Source organism: Sorex fumeus, unplaced genomic scaffold (genome assembly GCF_029834395.1).
Source record: "Sorex fumeus unplaced genomic scaffold, SorFum_2.1 ptg000002l, whole genome shotgun sequence".
In the NCBI taxonomy this organism is placed as follows: Eukaryota; Metazoa; Chordata; class Mammalia; order Eulipotyphla; family Soricidae; genus Sorex; species Sorex fumeus.
In genome coordinates this window covers 61,114,553-61,137,818 of record NW_026606059.1, presented here as the reverse complement: position 1 = coordinate 61,137,818, position 23,266 = coordinate 61,114,553, and the positions used below count along the sequence as shown (strand labels likewise).

The following is a 23,266-nucleotide window of genomic DNA, read 5'->3' as shown; positions in this document are numbered from 1 at the left end:
TCTAAAATCCTGCTAAATCACAATTTCAAGAGGAAGCATGACAGAATACAGTCATCTCCAGAAAGTGTCCTGCTTTTATATATGGGTTTAAAAAATGCCAAAATTCTAAAATCAGTCCTAGTACAGTAGGGTTTTTTTTTTTTTTAATATTTCTTTGGGTCACACCCAGCAATGCTCTATTGTTACTCCTGGTGGTGCTCGGGGGACCATTTGGGATGCTGGAGACCAAACCTGGGTCGGCCATGTGCAAGGCAAACATGCTATTATACTAATGCTCCAGATATAGAAGAAGAAATATTCTGCCAGACACATTTCTATTTTGCACTGTTCTTATAGTACTTGTTTAAACAAACAAACAAACAAACAAACAAATAACAACAATAAGCAAATTCCAGAGATGGCAAAAAGCAGTAAAACAAAATTGACCAGAAGTGTCTGTACAGAAATTCAGTCTAAAATAGCTGAACAACACTAAAGTCAAGATTTCTTAATTTCTCTGATGAGTCTCATTTTTCACTTCCAAAATTATACCTTACCCTGTACCAAAGACAAACTAGAGCACATTCGTGTAAGTCTTTTCACTTTTGTTATTTTGGGGACTGGGTGCCACAGTGGTGCTCAGGGCTTATGTCTGGTCCTGTGCTCAGGGATCACTCCTAGAGGTGCTTGGGGGACCACAGGTGGTGTTGGGGACTGAAGCTCAGCCAGCCATGTAAGGTAAAACCCCCGTACTATCTCTCCAGCCCCACATGCACTTTCCCGCACACTGTACCCTGTAGAAGATTCCCACATGGATTATCATCATCAAACAAAAATGATTGATAAGATCAATCTGTCATCTGGGGCTTATCTCCATGGTTTCTAGCAAAAATTAAAACAATTTACGGAAGGGGCTGGAGCGATAGCAAAGGAGGTAGGGCATTTGCCTTTTATGCAGCTAGCTGGGTTCGATTCCCAGCATCCCACATGGTCCCCTGAGCACCACCAGGAGTAATTCCTGAGTGAATGAGCCAGGAGTAACCCCTGAGCATTGCCGGTTGTGACCCAAAAAGAAAAAAAAAATTTTACAGAACAGGGATTGTTGGGAGTTCTCCCTGGCACAACCCTTTGACCACTAGAGGTCGCTGAGCCCATAGGGTCCCAGAACCCTGGGTCCCTACCTCTTGGGAACCAGGCTGTTGACAGGGAAGCCTGCCATTCTCGTAGTCACATAGATTAAGTGGCCTTGATCTACTGGCGGCGGCTGGTGGTTTAGGACGTGAGAAACAGGCATCTCTGTGTATCAGCAATACTTCAGCCTTGCCGCTGCCTTAGAGCGTCAAGGCCAGTGCTCCGGCAGCTTCCTCCTAATCCTAACAATAATAAGCCTCCCTTCAACACCAGCTTGCCAGTGCACGTAGGTACATTCCCTCAGTTTCTATTTAACCATGAGGATTTCTAATAAACTTGGTAATATGCTTGGAGCCTATGGCCTGTGTGGGCAACTGTCTCGGTCACACTGCATGCACGAGGCTCTGGGCAGTCTGTCCTAGACTGTCTCCTCTATCCAGGGTCTCCGTAGTTACGATGACTACAAGGGATCTGGCTCATTTGCCCTGAGCCTGATTCTTAGCCCTAGAGGCTGGCAGCACTGAATACTGTGGTGAATACCACTGAATAACCCTCAAGTACTGCCAAGTGGGGCCGCAGTGGCACTCTGGGCACCATAGAGCAGGGTGCCAGCAATTGAACTGTCACGTCTTCACGGCTAGGGTAAGTATCATGGGAGCTGTCCCTGGCACAGGGCCACCCAGCACTGCTGGAAAACCCCAATATCAAGAATAAAGCCAGCAAGAAGAACATCTTTTACCCTTTTAATACCTGCGAACACAAGGGCAGTTCGCAGAGTTGAGATTGAAAACCTCAGACAAGTGAAAAAAGGTCTACAAATTCTTCTGGATAGAACAAAATAAAACCTGTAAATGCTTATTAAGACAAAGAAGGAGGGTCTCAAAATATTTTGTATCAGTATCACAATATTTACAAAGAAGAAACTAAAAGGGGAAAAGTTGCTATAGCAAACAGTTTTTATAGCTAACATAAAAATTAAGCTTTGTGTTTTGCACCAACAAATAATAAAATAAGCATTTCAACCTAACATTTTGACTGAGTTTAGAAGTTAAAGCCAGTATCACAGCTTTAAAACATTGGTTCTCGTGGAGTTCATGCCCAATTCAATCAGCCAAATCAGTGGCTGAATAAATAGCAGTACTCCTACATAAAAAAAAAAAAATTAGTTCTCATCAGATAGAGAACCAAACTTTCTCCAGAAACTTTCTGACCGCAGAGGTAGGTGTAAGCCCTGAACATTGCCAGATGTGATAAAAAAATACAGATCCAGAGAAAATAAAAAATACTCTAAACAACGGTCAAAATTTCACCATTGCTATCTCACCAGAATTCATCAGTTTCCAAAGCTGATCAACGAGGGCTTCATTGCATAAGGGAGACTCCATATTCTTAATAAACGGTGGGTTCTTAGTCAACATGGTCAGAATTTTATGCCTGGAAAAGTAAAAAAAGTAGTGTTTTGCTTTTAAATAAAAGCATTTGAAAATTATCATATGTTTCCTAGTTTATCATCTTTCTTAGATCTAGTTCCATTTCAAAGATGAAGGGCAGGAGAGATCAGACTACAGATGACAAGGGCTCTGGCGGGGGGGTCAAGCACATTGGTGGTGGGGGGGTGAGGCAAACTTTGTAGATCAGGAACATAAACTTTCATAGCATTGTGACTATGTTCCCTTCAGTATAGAAAAGAGATGTTTATGTTTATTTTCTATTGTCTTTTTACCAAACATTCTAATGGGTCTATGCTTTTTTCAAATTGTACCAAGACAGCTAATAAAACCTGGCTATCATTCCAAATGCTTTTTTCCATCAACTTCCAAAAATGAACATCTTCCTCGTTAGTGAAAATTTACAACAAAAACTGGTCAGTAAATATGTAAATCCATAAAAAGGGCATAAAAGTCACATATGTAACAGCCAAGAGGAAGTCCAACATATTGAAATAACATGAATAGACTTCATTAGCATAGTATTGATGAGAGCATAGAAACATACAAATCATATACCAAGACTACAAAGAAGCTCACACAAAATAAGCCAAAGAAAGAACTGGCAAAAATATCCAAGGGAAATAAACGGCCACCCCTAATTTAAGGACAGGATCAGGGAGATAGTTAAAAGGGCTAGTGCAAACACTTTGCATGCTGGAGCACCAGGCTTATCCTCAGCACCTCATGCTCCCCACAGGAAGGAGCACTGAGAAGGGAGTAGACTCTAAGCTCTAGGCATGTGAGCCCCTCTTTTCTCTCCTCCCAACCCCCACCCCCCCTAAAAAAAGAAAAAAGAAAAAGAGAGGGAGAAAAGGGGAGACGATCGTACTATTGGTAGGTTACTTTGCTTTTTTAAAAAGAGGCAGCACAGGGGTCAAGGTACTTGTCATGCACACAGCAAGTCCTGGTTTGACTTCCCTGGCATAGCACAAAATGGTTTCCAGAGCACCGTCAGCAGTGATCCCCGAGCACACAGCCAGGAGTGACTCCCGAGCACGGTTGCTGTCACCCAACACCGCACTCCCCCTTTTACAAAGAGAACGGGCCAGGCAGATGACTGAAAGGGCTGGAGCTAAGTCTGCCATGTACCAGCGCCTGAGTTCAATCAGGCTGGCACCACGTGGTCCCCCTGAGTTGTTAGGTGCGGCTCTGGTGGTCTCTAGTGCCATACTGTAGGGGCTCAGGCCTAGTGGCCCTAGGGAGACAGAGCTTGCTGGGGCAGGTCACCAACTCTCTCTCCCATCCAGAAAAGAAGATAAAGAGAAGAAAGCAAGCCATAAAAGCCATGTCCAGCCATTTAGTGAAAGGACAAAAGCCAGGTCTGGCTGAATTTAAGAAATTCAAGACTCAGTAACAGACCGCTGGTAATAAGGAAGAAAATTAGGTTGTAATTGCAATTGGCATTTTAGCAAAACCTTAAAGGTGTGTTTGGCAAAGCTTCACGTTCAGTTACTACTAAGATTAAATCAGATTTGAACTGCTGAAAAAAAGGGAAAAGAAACCGGGCGGCTGTGGTTTCAGTCATTCTGTCCTGTTTCACTTCCATCTGAGTCCTGTAAACTGAAGACAATAGGCTCTCTCTCACTGTTAACATCAGCTTCCGCTTTGAAACTCCAAGACTATCAAAGACTACTGAAAGGCTGTGAGAACATTTGGTCAGGGATGTGGCTCTGTCACAGGGCACTTACCTTGCACATGTAAGGCCCTGGGTTCAATTCCTGGTATTGCCAAAACCAAACCAAACCAAAAAAACAAACAAAAAAAAAACTAGAAGAACAAAAGTAAAATGAAAGAAAATTACAGGGAGGTAATATACAATACTTATCTTTATAAATCTCATCCTTATGTCCATATCTGTATGGATACACACTATTATGGCTCTGAAAGAGCTTCCAACCTTTGTAAGAGTAGATGAGCATTACAGATAAATTTGGGTGTTCATTCAACCTTTTTACGCCTAGGGAACGGCATCAGCTCACTGACAGGCAGTTAGAAATCACCACTTTAGAGCGTATTAATGTTATAATGCTACAATTTTAGTCTGGATAAACGGTAACTGTGTTTGTTTTGGTGAATGGGCTGTACTCCAGGGCTGCTCAGGGGTCATTCCTACAAGTATTGGGGGACACAGGCAGCAACAGGGGCTGGTCAGCAGCAAGCAAGGCAAGCGCCACACCCCTGTACTCCAGCCCCAGAAGAGCGAAACTCTATCTGGCTGATTTCCCAATTACCCTAAATACCAAAGTCACAAGACCTAACTAATAAAACTTTATGGTATTTATTTACTCAGATGATCACAAACTCTTGGCAAAGGGTGCTCTGGAAATAGCTTTGAAATGGTTACAAAAAAAGTAAAAATGAGTACTCGTTTCTTTTGGGATATTAAATATTTCTTTTAAAGTTTTGTTTTACAGTTTACACAGCAGAAAGACTTTTTTTTTTTTTACAAGACTAAACATTCAAAAGAATACTCAATGGGCTTAAGTTTAAGGGAAAACCATAAGAATTGGAATCATTTTTTTTTTCTAGATTAAACATCAAGTTTCAAGTTATCCGAACCCTATGGTCCACTAACATAGATATGAAATGGAGTCTGGTCAGAACCAAAACACTGTTCAAACTCTCTCTGGAAAAAAGGATTGTACAAGTTTACCACTTGAGGAACTGATGAATGTATTGGGATCACAAGCATGTTTAATTACAAGACCGGAAGGAATCAGTGTCACTTTTATTTATTTTAAATTCTTGTTTGATTTTGGGCATACCTGGCAGTGCTCAGGGATCACTCCAAGTGGGGCTCAGGGTGCCAGGCATTGAAGTTGGGTGAATGCATGCAAGGCAAGTGCCTTACCCACTGTACACTTTCTCCAGCCCCTAAATGCTATTTTGAAAACAATCCTATCCAGTCTAATGAGTGGTCCTTCTAATCAATGCAAAACATATAGACAGGCACATAAATGTCTAAAAGCAACAATCCAAATTTTAAGAACTATTTCTGGCAATTATTTTTTAAAATAATAAAGAATCATTCCTAGTTTTCGGGAACAATTTAAGAGGATATTCTAAAATTATTCAATTTATTTTCAGACTTACTGTCACGGTCCTCCCGTTGTTCATCAATTTGCTCGAGCGGGCCCAGTAACGTCTCCATCATGAGACTTGTTGTTACTGTGTTTGGCATATTGAATACATCACGGGTAGCTTGCCAGGCTCTGCCGTGCGGGCGAGATACTCTCGGTAGCTTGCTGGGCTCTCCAAGAGGGGAGGAGGAATCGAACTCGGGTCAGCCATGTTGGCTGCGTGTAAGGCAAACGCCCTACGGCTGTGCTATCGCTCCAGCCCCATTTTCAGACTTAACAACATAAAAAAAAAGCACAAAACTAACCTTACATAGGGTACAGGGTCATTCTGAATCATAGTAAGCAACCACTGTAGTTCTTCATAACTCCGGTCCACTAAAAATTTGAAAAAGAAAATACAATTATTGTTAATTATACCAAATGTAAAGAGGAAGTATACACTGAATGCTGGTTGAAAACTTTTTTTTTTCTTTTTGGGTCACACCCAGCAATGTTCAGGGGTCACTCCTGACTTTGCACTCAGGAATTACTCCTGGTGGTACATGGGGATCAAACCGGGTCGGCTGCATGCAAGGCAAACGCCCTACCCGCTGTACTATCGCTCCAGCCCCGGCTGTGGAAAACTTTTTTATGTAAAAGGTTAGTATAAATTTTACTATCCAATCTATCATATAGTATCCTGCTGTATGTATATGTGATATGTAATTGATGTATGTATATGTAATATGTAACATGAAGCATGAACAAGTGCATTTTTTTTCCCCACTAAAGCTCAAATGAATGGTAAAAACAACAAAACAAGAAAAGTTTGATTTATTAGGAATCCTAAGTTAGAGATGATTAATTCTAAATGGACAAGATGAGTTTGGATAAAATTTTATTTCTAAGACTGAAATCTATTTTCAGAGAGTTCTGACCGCTTACTCACACAGGATGATAAACCTCTTTCCAGGGCCAAAGAAATAGTACAGCAGGTAAAGCACTTGCCTTGCTTGTAGCCAACCCGGGGTCCATCCCTGGTACTGTGTATGGGTTCCTCCCACTTCCCATGTTGGCCAGGAGCAATCTCCAAGCAAAGAGCCAAGAGTAAGTTCTAAGCACTGCTGGATGTGGCCCCAAACCAAAATTAAATAAATACGTTAAAATGCTTTCATATGAGATTGCTTTAAGATTAAAGAGCAGCCTTCACTTGACAACACAATATAAAAAGGGTTTACAGTGTTACTATAAATGTTACTGATCAACAAAATGAACTACATTAGCTATCATTAGCTATTTTTACTTACTCTTTCTTTCATTTTTGGGCGTCACATCCCTCTGCTCAGGGTCTACTCCTGGCTGAGCACTCAGGAAGCTGCCCTGGCAGAGCTCGGGGGACTGTACAGACTGAACCTGGGTTGTCTGCATGCAAGACAAGAGCCCTGCCTGCTGTACTATCACCCCATCTCCTCCCTTATACTTTCAAGTTTTGCTTTTGTGATCTGAAAATCTTATTGCAGATTTTATTCTATTATTTTCATTTTCTCCATTTTTGTAATGATCTGGATTTAACAATCCCATTTAAACCGTTACCATTTTAAATGATAACACTTGACCAGCATTCTTCTGTAAATTGTAGTATTGGTGCTTTGTTTTATTTTGAATGGTGTTCATTTAGGATACATTTAGGTCACGGTCATGGTCCTCCCATTGTTCATCGATTTGCTTGAGCGGGCCCAGTAACATCTCCATCGTGAGACTTGTTACTGTGTTTGGCGTATCGAATACGTCACGGGTAGCTTGCCAGGCTCTGCCGTGCAAGCGAGATACCCTCGGTAGCTTGCCGGGCTCTCCGGGAGGGGCGGAGGAATCGAACTCAGGTCGGCCATGTTGGCGGCTTGTAAGGCAAGCGCCCTACCACTGTGTGTCAATGAAAACTCATGAACTCTGGGAAAGAAAATTCGGGATACTGGCTTATTGGAAGACATGAGACTTCAAGAATAGTAAAGTATCGGAACAAAACTGGAGAGACATAGGATTCGATTTCTTGCCAAGAAATTCATTTTAAAAAGCCAATAATACAAAATTTTCAGCATCGTCTCTGAAAGGAAAATTTGGCTCTCAATGTCAAGAATAAACAACAATCTGAAACTAGGCCACATACACACACACACACACACATGCGCGCGCATAATACACAATATGCTTCTTCCTCTTCTTGACGGGGAGCAAGCGACAGGCCTCGGGCCCTGATGCAGTTCTCTACTTACATCCCCGCCCCCCCCAAATCACTTCTAAACCAGAGAACCCAAAAATATAAAACATCTATACTGGCCAGAAAATAGTAAGAATTCCTTCCTAAAATGCCAAGCACATCTCTGTGAATTACCTTTAGTGTAGTCCACAACAGCCTCCAAAGCTGCAATTCTTATATCCACGAAGTGGCCGTACTCCGCATAGGATTTGAACAGAGCCGGGTCACTTGGCACATGCCCATTCTTCTGCAGCACTCGGATAGCTCTCAAACAACTGTGAAAAACATTGAAATACTTGTTAAGGATGCTCTAAATCGATTTAATTGTGATAAGAAACCGAAAGGTTGATAATGTGAACGAGAATTGTTTTTTAAGTGAAAACAAGTTTTTATTGAATGAACTTTACTTAGATGTGAGGGGAGAGAGGAAGAGGGACACATGTTCAGGGGAGAACAGAGATTTGAAAGACCAAACTAAATCAACTTCTTAAAGTCTGAGATAGCAAATGTTAGCAATGACTGGAATAACTTAGAATACCTAAACCCTATTCAAGAAATCAAACTTCAAAATTTTTTTAAAAATTGAATTTTAGGTATCCTAACACAAACACACTTAAGAAAGGCACATTTGACATTTACTGAACACACTTATGCAATCAGTGAATCAATAAAATGTCTTCTTTAGCTAACTCCCAAACTGGCAGAACTTTTCAGTAATCATACAAAAAAATGTTGACAGAATTAAAAGGCATCAGAAAAGCCTAGCAGCAGGATATCTACAGTAGTTCAAATCAGATAAAAGAAGATCAGGATCAAAAATAGCACTGTAGCACTATCCTCCCAATGTTCATCGATTTGTTCGAGCGGGAACAAACCAGTAACGTCTCCACTGTGAGACGTTTTACTGTTTTTGGCATATCAAATACGCCACAGGGAGCTTGTCAAGCTCTGCCGTGCAGGCGGGATACTCTCGGTAGCTTGCGGGGCTCTCCAAGAGGGATAGAGGAATCAAACCCGGATCGGCCACATGCAAGGCAAATGCTCTACCTGCTGTGCTATCACTCCAGCCCAGGATCAAAAATAGTTATAAAGAAAAGAAAAGTATTTATGAAGAAGTTTTGGCACATCAAATGCTTTTCGTTTAAATAGAATATAATAACCATTATGTTACAGGATGGGATGATAGATAGCTCAAAGAGCTATGGCATATGTTTCTGGGTTTTTTAAAAAGATGTTTTGGTGTGGCTGGAGCGATAGCACAAGCGGTTAGGGTATTTGCCTTGCTTGTTGCCAACCTGGGTTTGATCCCCGGCATCCCATAAGGTCCCTTGAGCACTGCCAGGAGTGATACCTAAGTTGCCTGAGCCAGGAGTAACCCCTGCGTATTTCCAGGTATGACCCAAAAAGCAAAGGAAAAAAAAAAAGATGTTTTGGTTGGGGGATACACTTGGTGGTACTCTGGACTTAATCCTGGCTTGCATCCTACCTGCTATACTTCTGGCCAGCCCCGCTAGTGCTCATGTTTTGCATGCAGGACGCCCAGGTATGATCTAAGCAGTGCTTCAGGAGAGCTACCCCTGAGTACTGGCCAAACCAGTTTGTGACCCCAAAACCAAAAAAATAAAAACAAAAGAACCTAAGATCTTAGTTTTCTTCATTTGTCTTATTTCCCAATACACAATCACAAAAAGAAAAGTTCTTTTATTCATATTAATATTTAATTAACAAAAATAATTTTAAAGGAAATGTAAAGAATCATTATACCTGACAGTGATGGTGTGTCTATAACTTGGAAGAAGTTTTTCCATATTCAAAAATCTGGTGATTTCTTCAAGTATAAGCCGCACATCCGGATTGAGGTTATCCAATGTTCGAACTTCATTATTCACACTGACTGCAGGCGTAACAGAATTGGCAAGGGCATCAATCATTTCTGCACGGTAATAGTTATCTGAAAACTAAGCCACAAAATAATTACAGTAAGATTATAAAATTCATACTTCAGATGAAAATGGAATAAAGTATGTGTGACAACTTTGTGACTTATCTGAAGACAGAAGCAAGTTTTCTGATATTCAACTCTATCTTTTGTGTAAAAACACAGATTAGACTTCAAGGTGAAAGAGAGTCTCTAATTAGCGATACATTAGTTGATGAATTATTTACTTCATGAAAGGCACCTTTTCATAGTCACCTAAGAAACCATCCAGATTCTAGAGAAAGGAAAATCAGTCTTCAAATCATCCCGGTAGGACAGAGCTTATTAGCTATTTAGCATCATCCTCACATTTATGAATATGTAGACACAATGATCAGCATTATTATTTGGAGAGAGCAAGAGCGAGGGAGCGAAAGAGTGAGAGAGACACACACTAGGGGGTTAGAGAGACAGTTCAAAGGCTACTGCCCATGCAAAGCATTTGAGAGCCTTGGTTCACCCCAGCAATACGTGGTCCCCAAGGATAACAGAGAGTAATCCCTAAGCATGACTGGATGTTCTTTTCCCAAAATAAAGGAAAAAAAAAAGAGAGATCAGAACAAAGGAGGGGAGAAGAGGGGAAGGAACCTCGAGGCATAAAAATACACAAAGGAAAAAAGGGGGGAAGAGATTAATACAGCAGGTACGGCACTTGCTATTACACAGTTGACCCAGGTTCGATCCCTGGCACCATATATGATCCCCCCTAATCCCAGCCAGAATTGATTCTTGAGTGCTGACCGGTGTGGCCCAAAAACCAAAAGAAAAAGAAGAAACGAAAAGAAAAGAAAATCAGCAGGGGCTAAATTTAAAAATCTTTATTATTTAAGAAATGATGAAGGCTATGCTTCAAATATGGTTTGAACCATGGGAACACCTGCAAGGGTGATTACAACTCACCCTAAAAGTCCCTATCCCTCTCGGAGAGCCTGGCAAACTACTGAGAGTATCGCGCCTGCACATGGCAAGCTATCCGTAGAGTACTCAATATGCCAAAACCACTATATACAATGGGTCTCATTCCCCTGACCATGAAAGAGCTACCATTACGGCAGCATTAAGAAGGATGAAGAAGGAGAGGCTGATAAAATCTCAAGGCTGACCTAGGCTGCCAAAACGAAGAAAGACAAAAATGACTGTCTGTACTTTCAATGAACATATGCTGGCATCAGATGCATCCATCAAGGTCCTGATGGAACAAGCACAAAAGATCAAGTACGACATCATTGGTCTGACCAAGACGGGAAGGCATCAATCACATCGTGCCATTTTTGACACTGGAGAAGAACTGCTCCTTGGAACATGTGACAAAAGTGGCATCAGAGGTGTCGATGTCCTTGTCAACACGAACTTGGCCATGAGCACTGATTCATTCGAATGCCTAACCACTGAAATCAGATGATTACACTCGAATTGATGTGGCTCACTGCCAGCAGTTTCTATCTTCGTTGTCTACGCACCAACATCCAATTATGATGGAGAAATTGAGAAATTCTACATGGAGCTGGAGAAGTTATATAAAGAACACACCTTCTACAAGACCATTGTTGGTGATTTTAATGCCAAGATAGGACTGAAAAGATCAGCTGAAGAACTACACATGAGGACCCATGGCCTAGAATGGAACAAACAGGGTGAGAGACTATCTGAGTTCATCATGTCGACCAAGACCATTCATGGTAACTCACAGTTCCAGAAGGCCGAATCTAAACAAAGGACATAGGAGTCTCCCGGTGGACAGTTCCACAACGAAATTGACCACATCATATTCAATCGGCGGATTTGCCTGACCAATGTCGCTCTTGTCCCAAAATTCCAAACGGGATCAAACCACCATCTCCTTTGTGCAAAATTCTACTTCACAGAGTCGGGAAAAAGGGCTGCAAATTTAAGAAGAGAACTCCCAGAAAGACCACCAACTGGGAGCTCTTTGGCACTATTGTAGCAACATGGAAAGATGCCGTCGTTGACAACATTGATGAGGAAAATGATCGACTGGTTTGGCACCTTCATGATTGTGCGAGGAACACCAAGCGAGATAGCCACAAAAAAACGCCTATCTTCGAAAACTCTTGAGGTTATTTGCCAATGTGGCTTGGAGCAACGTCCGAGCTGGCAAAGCAGTGCAGAGGAAAACCTCAAAGAGAGAAGAGCAGCAGTGCTGGCAGATGTGGCAGAAGCCGGGAAAAGCTTTCACAACACCCTCCTGTCCTTCGCCAACTAAAAGACCAAGACGACTGCTCTCTGATGTCCTGATGGGTCTATCACATTTTCCAGAAGGACAACGGAGAAGATTATCCAAGACTTCTACTCGGATTTCTTCAATAGCCACGTCCACCTGCCCACATACCAAATTCGGCAGGATGGATATGTCATTTCCAACATTCTCCCTTCCAAAATCCGACACACCATTTCGTTGGTAAAGAAGTGAACAGCACCTGGCCCAGACAAGGTCAGACCTGAACACCGAAGAATCTGCCGTTGGTACTCATCAATACACTGGCTCGGCTCTTCACATGGTACCTGTCTGAATGCAAGGTTCCATCCCAATAGAAAATCAGCAGGACTGTACTACTGTACAAGAAGGGAGACATCCACGATATTGGGAACGATCGCCCGATCTGCCTATTGTCTGTCATCTACAAGCTGTTCACTCGAGTCATCCTGAATAGGATTGGCAGAACACTAGATGGACAACCATGCAAGCAAGTCGGGTTCCACGAAGGATTCAGCACCATTGGCCATATCCACACGATAACCAAGCTCACTGAGGTTTCTCGGGAGTTCAAGATGCTGCTCTGTCTAACGTTCACTGATTTAAAGAAAGCCTTTGATTCTGTTGAGATAGAAGTGGTCATCGAAGCCCTAGCCAAACAGAGGACTCCATACATCAGGATCCTCCATGAACTCTACTACGGATTCACTACCAGGATCTCACCATTCTACAAAGAAGTGATCATCCATGTCAAGAGAGGGGTTTGGCAGGGTGATACCATTTCACCAAAACTCTTCAGTACCACCCTTGAGAACGTCATGCGACTACACCACCTCCACTTTGCTGATGATATCATTCTAATAACACCAAACACTAGCCAACTGGCACAAATGCTGGCCGACTTCGACCGTGAGTGTGGAAAGGTTGGACTACAGCTGAATCTCACGAAGAAAATACTTATGAGAAACAGTCTCGTTCCTGACGTTCCATTTGCTCTCAATGAAAAGAACATCTTCGAATGCAACAGTTATGTGTACCTAGGTCGAGAAGTCAACATGACTAATGACATGGCACCTGAGTTGCAAAGGAGGAAGAGAGGGGCTTGGAACGCCTTTAAGAACGTTGAAGAAATAGCTAAGAGGACGAAGAACTTCTGACTCCGGGCACATCTCTTCGATTCCACTGTTCTTCCTGCATTAACATATGCCTCAGAGACCTGGGCCCTATGAAAACAGGATGAGAACGCTATTCGGGTCTCCTAAAGAGGAATCGAAAGAGCTATGCTTGGAGTATCACACTTCACTCAAATGAGAGAAAGAATCTGGAGTTCCAACCTCCGTCAACGGTCAAGAATCAGGGACACTGTCTCGTTTGCCAAGGCACTGAAAATTAGATAGGCTGGACACGTAATGAGATTTGGAGATGACTGCTGGACTAGGGCCGTTACTGACTGAATTCCACTGGACGTCAAAAGATCGTGTGGCCACCCCCCTATGAGATGGTCAGACTTCGTCGTCAAGACCCTGAACGATCTGTTTGAGGCTCTTCGTGTTCCTAGAATGAACAGACGCCATTTGGCTATACTAGCATGCAACAGGGACAAATGGTGCCCGCTCGAGCAAATCGATGAGTAACGGGATATCAAGTGATCAAGTGATGCTTCTACAAGAACAATATATTCTTTTATTTATTAATTTTTGGGGGTTTTGGGGCCACACCCAGTGGTGCTCAGGTGTTATTCCCTGGCTCTGTGCTCAAGGATCTTCCTGGTGGTGCTCATACAGGATGCTGGAAATAAAACCCAAGTTGGCCACATACAAGGCAAGTGCCCTACAGGCTGTATCTATCACTCCAGGTCCAGAACAAAATGTCCTGAAAATAATTATGCAGAACTGAATTGAAATATAATTAAAAAAAAAAACTGAAGCAAAAGAAAAAACCTAAAAAGTGACAAAAACATAAGTATACTGGAAAATCTTTTAATCATATGATTCAGTTTTAAGACATAAAAAGTACCTAAGGAAAAAAATTAAAATTTCCAAGTATTATGAAATAACAATAAAAAATGATTTAAATTAAAAAAATGTTGGAAGAGCACTTCAGTACTAAGAAATACCAAGTGTTGAATAAATGAACACCATTACCCACAGCATTATAATTGAAAAAAGCGGCTTAAACTTTCTCAAAAAGCAATTAAACAATCATTGTCGCATTCTTCCAAAAGTTCTCTTTTTAAGGAAAAGAAAAAAGAGGCTGCAAAATCAAACAGTGATTACCTAATAAGTAGATTATATCCTTCTTTTCCAGTGTTTTGTTAAGCTACTCCTTAACAAATACACTACTTATATAAAGAAGGCTTAAGGTTTTAGTTTGCTGATTAAATTCCAAGATAAAAATTGCCAAACTTTCCATAAATTCCTACATTCTAAATGAATTCCTCATTTCTTCTTAGTTAAAATTATTTTTCAAACCCATTCTCTCCAGTTTTATTGCTTAACATATTCCCCCCTCAGAAAACTTAACATATCAGCACCCTTTTATACTGATCTGTTTATACAATCACAGTAATCAGAGTCATATTAGAAATCAGGGTATTTATATCCCATGTAAGTGAAAACATAAAAGATCTTTTGAAGAAAATATACCAAAAGATATAAAAATTATTCTTCTGAAAATGATGACCTTCTTGAACCTTGCCAATTGGGAGAGCTGCCCTGTGGCCTCTCCAAGAGCCTACCATGTACCAGGTCCCTCCTGTCACTCCAGCTCAGGAGTTTACTAAATTGCCCTCTTGGCTCCGGAGTCTTCTCTGGCCTCTCCATCTGCAACACGGGTTACTCTCAATCTCCAAGTGCTTCCTCAATAGTCAAAAGTATCTCTTTTTAGAATATTTAGCCCATCTTATTAAAACTGCCTCGAGCAGGCCCCAGTAACGTCTCCTTCATCCTAGCCCTGAGATTTTTTAAAAAGCATCATAATAAAGGCTCTTTCAGGGTTAGGAGAATGAGACCCATCATTGTTACTGGTATTTGGCATATTGGGTACACCACAGGGAGTTTGCCAGACTCTGCAGTGTGGGCAGATACATTCGGTAGCCTGCCATTTTGTCCAAAGTAAGAATGAGATAATAAAATGTCGCGCGGCCGCAAATGTAGCTGCATGCTTCCGGGAACTGGGTTTTATAGTCTCTGGGTCTTGGCCGTTGATGGGATTACACAGTGCCAGGGGACCAGTTGGTGGGAGTGACCCTTGCCTACTGGAATATGGAGGATCTGGGTGGAGGATGCTCAGCCCCGATCCGAGCAGGCTTGGAGATCTCATGCGGTGTGGAGAGTGGTCTCAGCATGGTGATGGCTGGTTCTGGAGGTCTTCGGCTGCCGGAGCCCTAGTCGGGACGGGGAGGGAAACTCAACCCGCTCCCCTCCAAGGGGCCCCGGCGAGAATATCCAGGTGCAGGGGCAGGAGACTCTGCACTGTTCTCTTCCGGGAGCTGGGTTTTATAGTCTGAGTCTTGGCTGTTGATGGGATTACACAGCGCCAAGGAGGCCAGTTGGTGGGTGTGACCCCTACCTACTGGAATTTGGAGGATCTGGGTGGAGGATGCTCAGTCCTGATCAGGGCTCCGGCAGCCGAAGACCTCCAGAACCAGCCACCACCATGCTGAGACCACTCTCCACAAGCATGAAGGTACCAGCAGAGGAACAAAGGCATGTGGGTCCCGGGGCTGAGATCTCCAAGCATGCTCGGATCTTATTAAAATGCTGTTCCTCTGGTGTCTCCTCACTCAAGACTAAATACCCGAAAGGTAAATATCATTAAAAAAAAAATTCATCAAAATCTAGTGATCCCTTGAGCACAGAGCCAGGAACACAGCCAGGCCTGGCCCTCTAATCAAAAATCAAACAGCAAAGCATCTAATGAGGACAATTTCTTCGACTTTGGAAATGAAACTAAGGTGACCAAGGGGTGGGGAGCAGAAGAACCAGACTATTAGGGGACATCAGGACAGTTTGGGGTACTGACAATAATTCTGTACACCACAAACATGAATGTAAATACTATTGCAGCCATGTTACTTCAACAAAACTAAAATATCTTTTAAATAAACAAAAAGTAGAAATGTAATTTTTGAAGCCAAATCCCCCAACTTCAACATGGAAAAAAAATACCAAAAGTTTTCACTTCCTGATGTATCTGAGGGTTTTCGTAGGAGTAGACCAACACAGTGGTCCTGAGCTGTAAGTCTGAAGGAAAAAAGAATTTGGAAATGCAATCAATTACACAATCCTTAATAAAATTACCATAAGAACTACTTAGTAAGTGCTGAGATTTTTAAAAAAAAAAAAAAGATGGAAAATTTGAACCACTTGAAGAGATTAAAAATAAGAAGTCAGCAGAGTACAAGAAGAGGCCAGAGCTCAATGCTCAGCACACACATCCTCATGTCACTGTCACTGGGTGTGGCTCTGTTGTCCCCTTGAGTACTACTGGCTGGAACCCCTATTTAAAAAAAATAAAGCATATGCTTTTTACAAAAGTCTGCTTAGGTAAATTTGTTCGCTTATAAAGTACCAGAGATGAAATCAGTATTTAAAACACATATATCATCTTTAGTCTTTTCAGTCCTGCTTTTCAAAAGATTCTACCCAGCTTACATCATTTGATTTAAAAAAAAAGTTTTGAATTATAAATCAAGTATATATAAGTGTATATAAGACTTTTTCTTTTAATTCTATAATGTTTCAACTATTTATTACAGGTTACATCAGTTCCGTGTGTCTTTGTATGTGTTGTGCCTTCTGTGTAGAACAAGCTTCCTAGAGTGTCCCTATAAAGAAATCAGAAAATTCTAGTTATTTCTATCACTCAGTTTCAGGGTCAAAAGACCAAGTTTGGGGCTGGAGCAATAGCACAGCGGGTAGGGCATTTGCTTTGCACGTGGCTAACCAGGGTTTGATTCCCAGTATCTCATATGGTCCCCCAAGCACTGTCAGGAGTAATTCCTGAGTGCAAAGCCAGGAGTAACCCCTGTGCATCGCTGGGTGTGACCCAAAAAACCAAAAGAGAGAGAGAGAGAGAGAGAGAGAGAGAGAGAGAGAGAGAGAGAGACACCAAGTTTATAACGCTTTCCAGAGGCTTTGCTTCTATTCCTTGGGAGGAGGCTCTTTTCCTACTGAGTTCCCTTAGATCAACATTCGTCAACCTTTTTTTGTCACCTGAGGACCTACACATGCATGCCACAGGTCCATGGTGGAAGACCAGTGGATTTTCAACCATTCAGTATCTGTGAACAGCACTGGTGAGTGGACCACTGGCTGAAAACCACTACCCAAGAAACTGTCAATGTGTATCTCCATTGGAGCAATTAGGTAGGCTATGACTTCTCCATCAGATTGAACCCTCAGGACTCAGAATCAGACTGTGATACACATCAATTACCAACATGTTTACAATAAAATCTCTGGAGACATTTGTTATCTCTTCTATTTACTAGGCTATTCTGCCACAATATGTATCTGCAGGCTGGTAAGAGATGAAAGTATTCTGAAATAATTTTTGAAGCAAGGCATTCAATATTTATTTGCTAAATAAATGAACACATGTTAAGAAAAAAAAAGTCAAACATCAATAAAGTTACCTTGAGAGAAAGTGCTTCCTGGGTATTACTCAAAATAAAAATGGCTGTCAGATTCCACAAAAATGAGACTCAACTGCTTTACCAAATCTGATGCACTACTATCACTATGTTCCAACAGGTATTACATTCTAAAAATATCATGTTTGTATGTTTCTATCTCTAGCCATTTCAATTACCATGAATTTAACAACGGTTTCATAGATGAAATATTTCCTTAGAAAGATGACTGGGTACTAAGTAAGAAAGGTACCTTACCTTATTTTTTCTGTTGTCATTGTACTTGATTAAGTCTAGAATGAATGTTAAGACTTCTTTGGGACAAAGGTTGTGAACATCTCTCAATAAGGCCATTGCAACGGGCATAGTCTATGAACAAAATCAAGCATAAATTTTAACACTGTCATTATTACATTTCACTGAAGTATATGTAGCCGAGTTACTCAGGGGTTGACAATGGATGGAGCTCAATCCACCCCACACCAACCACCCCAACTATCAAGAACATGCCTCAAACATAAGAGACGAACTAGGAGGAAGAAAACCCAGGGGTGAAAACTGCACAGACGGATGCACTGTGGAGCCATGTACTTTGTCTTTATTTGTAAAAAACAGATGTAGGACAAATAATCCTATGGAAAAGAACCTCCACCAGTAAAATCAGGCAAGTTAGACTCAAAGAGAATAGACTACAGCAGAATAGATACGGTCCCAGAAAACAAAAAAATTAACCCAATTAACTATCTCCTATTAACTCAAAATATCGGACAGACATGAAGAAGGGTGGTGCCTGAAGGCCCCAAAGCAACAGTAACAACAATAAGCAACATAAAGGACAAAAGAAATGTTCTTTTCCATAGAAATATGTCTTATACCTGTTGTGCTGTTTAGCTTCAAGATTCTGGCATTATTCTCCTCTCTCTACTTTAGTCTAGTTATCCCAATCTCTGTTTCAACATTAATGAATTGAGCAAATGACTTTCGTTGCCCAAATTGTGAGCACTATCACCTTCCTTCCTAAAGCCACTCCATCACATTACTACTAAATTGCCATTTATAAAAGACTTACTATATGATACACATCCTACAATAACCAACTTGGATTAGATGTCTGGCACTGCATATGGTCCCCCGAGGCCCAACAGGAGTGATCCCTGAACACAGAGCCAGGAGTAATCCCTGAGCATAATTAGGTATGCTCCTACTCCAAAAAAAAAGTTCAGAAGACAAAAGGAAATAAAGGGTAAATGTTTTATAATATAAGTGGCACTGTGGCACTGTCCTCCCATTGTTTATCGATCTGCTCAACCGGGCACCAGTAACATCTCACAACAAATTGTGAGACTTGTTACTGTTTTTGGCATACTGAATACATCACAGGTAGCTTGCCAGGCTTTGCCGTGCAGGCGAGATACTCTCAGTAGCTTGCCGGGTTCTCCGAGAGGCAGAGGAATTGAACCAGGGTCAGCTGCATGCAAGGCAAACGCCCTACCCGCTGTGCAATTGCTCCACCCCTTATAATATAAGTATGTTATTAAAATGGTCCCCAAATAAACTGAGAAGATAATGGCATAAAATAATGAGAAGAAAATCAGAGTATAAACTGTACCTTCTGTAGGAAATAGCTTTGAAAGCTCATAAAGTTGTTTGTTTTCACAATGTTTGGACAAGTTTTACAACAGAACATTCTAGTGAAGAGTGACTTCATAGCTGGTGGTCCAGTCCATGTGCTCACCATTGAATTTGCAATCTGCAAATTTGAAGACAAAGTCCTTTTCATCATTATTGCAAACATATTTCTAAATACAACTTTCAGAAATGTAATATATTAATATATCTGTCTTTTATTATTTCCAGGAAAATATGCAAACTTTCCTTCCCAACTTCTCGGGTGCACCTGTAATTATGTCTACAATTTGTTGTCTAAATTGAAGCACTATTTAATTTTTTAAAGAAAATATGCCTTCGAAAGGCTTCTCTTCTGAGTATGTCCTTCCCCTTTAGGAAAAAAAAATTTGTATTTAAATTTTAGAGGCAGAAAGATCACCGTGCATTTTAAGTATAATTTTTTCAATCTGACCTAACTGAAACAAAAGTAAAAAAACTTCTAATCAGATCTGTAAATAATGCTCTATTGGGGTAAGAGCAATATCAGAGTGGGTGGGGCACTTGCCGTGCTTGTGATGGGCCTGGGTTCAATCACCAGCGTTTATACAGTCCCCAAGCACCACCAGGAGTGATTACTGAATTCAGAGCAAAGTGTGACCCAAAAACAAAGCAACAACAGAATGTTTTACTAAAAAGAATTACTTGCAGTTGATATTTTTATAGAATAAAAAAGCATGTCTAAAACATTAAAATTATAATTAACTTTAGGCAGATCTAAAACACAAAATGTTTAGAATTAAATTATATCATTAGCAGATGATTCACAAGGAAATGTATGCTTTCCTTGTAGGTCTCAGTAGGACACAGGAATTCAACTATCACTAAAGATAAAACAAATCTAAACCATTATAACCCACTGAAATGTTGGACAAAGGGTTTAGCAATAAGGAAGACAAGAGAGTCAGTATATAGAATGAACCTATTATCAAGATATTTTTGAAGTATCTGAAAACCATTTTTCTGGCAAAATTTTTGCCTGTGCTTTTCTGGTATTCATTTGTACTCCCTTCAGTTTTTTGGATTTTTTTGTTTTTGTTTTTTGCATCTTAAAAGTTTTTATTTTCTTTATAAATTATTTTTTCTAGCATGTCAAGTTATAGGTCCTATCATTTTCTAATTATGTATCACTAATATTGATTATTAATCTCAAACCAACACAGTCAGCACAGTGGAAAAATAAAGATGAACTTATATTATGTACTATAATGTGAGACACCACTCAAAGCAAAGTGATTTATTATCAATATACTCTTAGCCCTAAAATCAATTGGTTGGCAAATCAATAGAAAGGTGACAAACTGTTTGATTTGAAAATCTGAGTTTTCAGGTTTGATTAACTATTAAATTTTAGAGTATATCTATCTTCAGGCAAAAAAAAAAAAGTGTTTCTATTCTATCAGTCTTGCTAAAAGCATTTGTCAAAGGGGCCAGAGGTCTCTGCAGGAACACGGCAGGGGAAGAACTCGCCTTGCCACGCATTTTGGGTATATGACCGGGGATCCAATCCCAGGCACCACACATGGCACCCCCGGCCCAGGCCAGCACTCCCAGGGTCACTCCTGAGTGCAGAGTTAGGAGTGCTCCTGAGCACAGCCAGGAGTGGCCCCAACAGGCTTTGCAAGCACGAAACACCAAGCAAAGTTAAAGATGGATTAAGTCTAAATACTCTTCAGAGCTCCACCTAATTTTAAATTCATATAACTCTTGGATTTTGGGTCACACACAGAATCCTCGGGTGCTAATCCCAACTCCGTGCGTGCGGACCACCGGTGGAGGGAGCGCCCCCCACAGCGCACGAGCTGGTGTTCTGAGTCTGCTGTAGCACCCGCCTGCCTTCGACCCTGCATGCGCTCACCTTGGCGAGGCAGAAGCAAGCTGCCATCCGCACTCGGTAGAAACACTGCTCTTGCTCCAGGATGTCAGTGAGGGCGAGGCGGGATGCGGGAGTGGGAAACTTCTCCAAGGCCAGAATGGACTCCTGCTGCGCGACAACGTCCCTCTCGTAGCGGAGCTGATACTGCCACATGAAGTCGGCTTGCTCGAACTCCACCTTCCTCAGGACCGACATATCAGGGTCGATCCTTATCCACAGCAAAGGAGAATCAGCACTGGAAGGAAATACAATTTCCTCATTTACTTCAGCTCTGTATGTTTAAAAACCAAGGCAGCTATTCATCAGATTTTCTCCAGTATGGAGTGTTAAGAGTGCCTGGAGTTTTATTGTATTCATTAGTTTTAAAATGACACCGAGGACCTCCTTATTTTTGTTTAATGCACTTTAGTTTTTTCAGCTTTTTCAGAATGTCTAATCTACATCTATCTTAATATTATTATTTTTGGGTTTGGAGCCACCCACAGCAGTGCTCAGGGTTTACTCCTGGCTATGCACTCAGGATAACTCCTGCTGGAGCTTGGGGGACCATATGGGATGCCGAAACCAAACACGGATTTGGCAGCATGCAAGAGCCTTAGCCATTGTATCATCTCTCTGGCCTCATATCAATCTCACTGAAGAGATCCCCAAGGATATGATGACAATCATTAGATATCTCATCGCAAATTATTCATTTGGAGGCTTTGAGATTGTGACACATGATATGAAAGAGGATAATAGGTCGAATTTCTTCACTTCACTTGCTAGGGGGTCTAATATTAGACTATGGTTGTAAGTGCCACTCTTTACTAGAAACCTGTGACCAAAAAATAGAATCACTAATCAATATGATTCAACTGACTTTTAATATTGTTTTTGGGCAACATCAATCTGTGCTCAGGCATGAATCCCAGCTCAGTGCTCAGGGGAGCATATTTGGTGCTAGGAATTCAAATCTACATGCAAGCAAGCACCTTTTCACCCATATTATTTCTCTGGTCCTTTAATGGATGAACGGGAGGACAGTGCTACAGTGCTACATACGAAACACTATAAACCAATAAATTTCACCACAAAAATGTGCAATAAGACAACTATCAGTGAATATATCCTTTTCAGATTAAGGCAAAATAAAGCTTTGCAACAATAAAGATAAGTGGAAGGGTACACTAATGTGAGTTAAAATACATTTCAAGATAAAGAGTACATTCAGAGAAATAGAAGGGCATTTCTTATTAATAAAAGGCTCAATTAATATGGAAGACATTACTATAAAACTGTGGATGAGGGGCTGGAGAGATAGCACAGCGGGTAGGGTGTTTGCCTTGCACGCGGCCAGCCCGGGTTCGATTCCCAGCATCCCATATGGTCCCCTGAGCAGCGCCAGAAGTGACTCCTGAGTGCAGAGCCAGGAGTAACCCCTGTGCATCGTCAGGTGTGACCCAAAAAGCATAAATAAATAAATAAATAAATAAATAGTGACTCATCATTAAAAAAAAAAACAAAACTGTGGATGAGGGGCTGCGAGGCCGTACAGCAGGATCACAGGCATCACATACAGCTGCCCCCACTCCACCCACCAAAACCACCAGGAGGAACCCCTAACCACCACAGGGTGTGGCCCCCAAACCAAAAACAAGTAACTAAGCCATGGATGCATGTAGTACAGAGCTTCAGAATATACAAGGCAACAACGAAGAGAATGAGAGAAACACAACGGCACCCGTGAAATTAAGCATGGTATTCTGATTGTGTTTCCTGGGCTGGAAATGCGGGCTAGTGGGTAGAGTGCATCCATCTGTCTGGAGGTCCTGAGTTTAATCTGTAGCACAATCAACAAATCAACAAATTGTAGATAAACAGGATAGCTAAGTTGTTCTGGGAAGCACGGAAGTCAGAAAGTGCCCGAGAGCAGTGTCTTTTTCCAAACCTGGCCTCCTTCCCACTTGTTTCCTTCCCATAGTGCTTCCACCCCCCCCATCCT

General features: G+C 41.4%; 1 protein-coding gene across 2 annotated transcripts in view; it reads right to left on the bottom strand.

The window, feature by feature from the left end:
• Positions 1 to 23,266, bottom strand: part of TAF2 (TATA-box binding protein associated factor 2) — a 72,061-nt gene that overhangs the window by 18,670 nt on the left and 30,125 nt on the right. For both annotated transcript variants that reach the window (XM_056110495.1, XM_056110496.1), the window contains exons 16-22: positions 21,265 to 21,517; positions 19,351 to 19,491; positions 18,000 to 18,110; positions 9,678 to 9,871; positions 8,049 to 8,188; positions 5,986 to 6,055; positions 2,435 to 2,544 (exon numbers count right to left, since the gene is read on the bottom strand). In XM_056110495.1, coding sequence (XP_055966470.1) covers positions 2,435 to 2,544; positions 5,986 to 6,055; positions 8,049 to 8,188; positions 9,678 to 9,871; positions 18,000 to 18,110; positions 19,351 to 19,491; positions 21,265 to 21,517 — 1,019 coding nt within the window. The remainder of the gene's footprint in view (positions 1 to 2,434; positions 2,545 to 5,985; positions 6,056 to 8,048; positions 8,189 to 9,677; positions 9,872 to 17,999; positions 18,111 to 19,350; positions 19,492 to 21,264; positions 21,518 to 23,266) is intronic.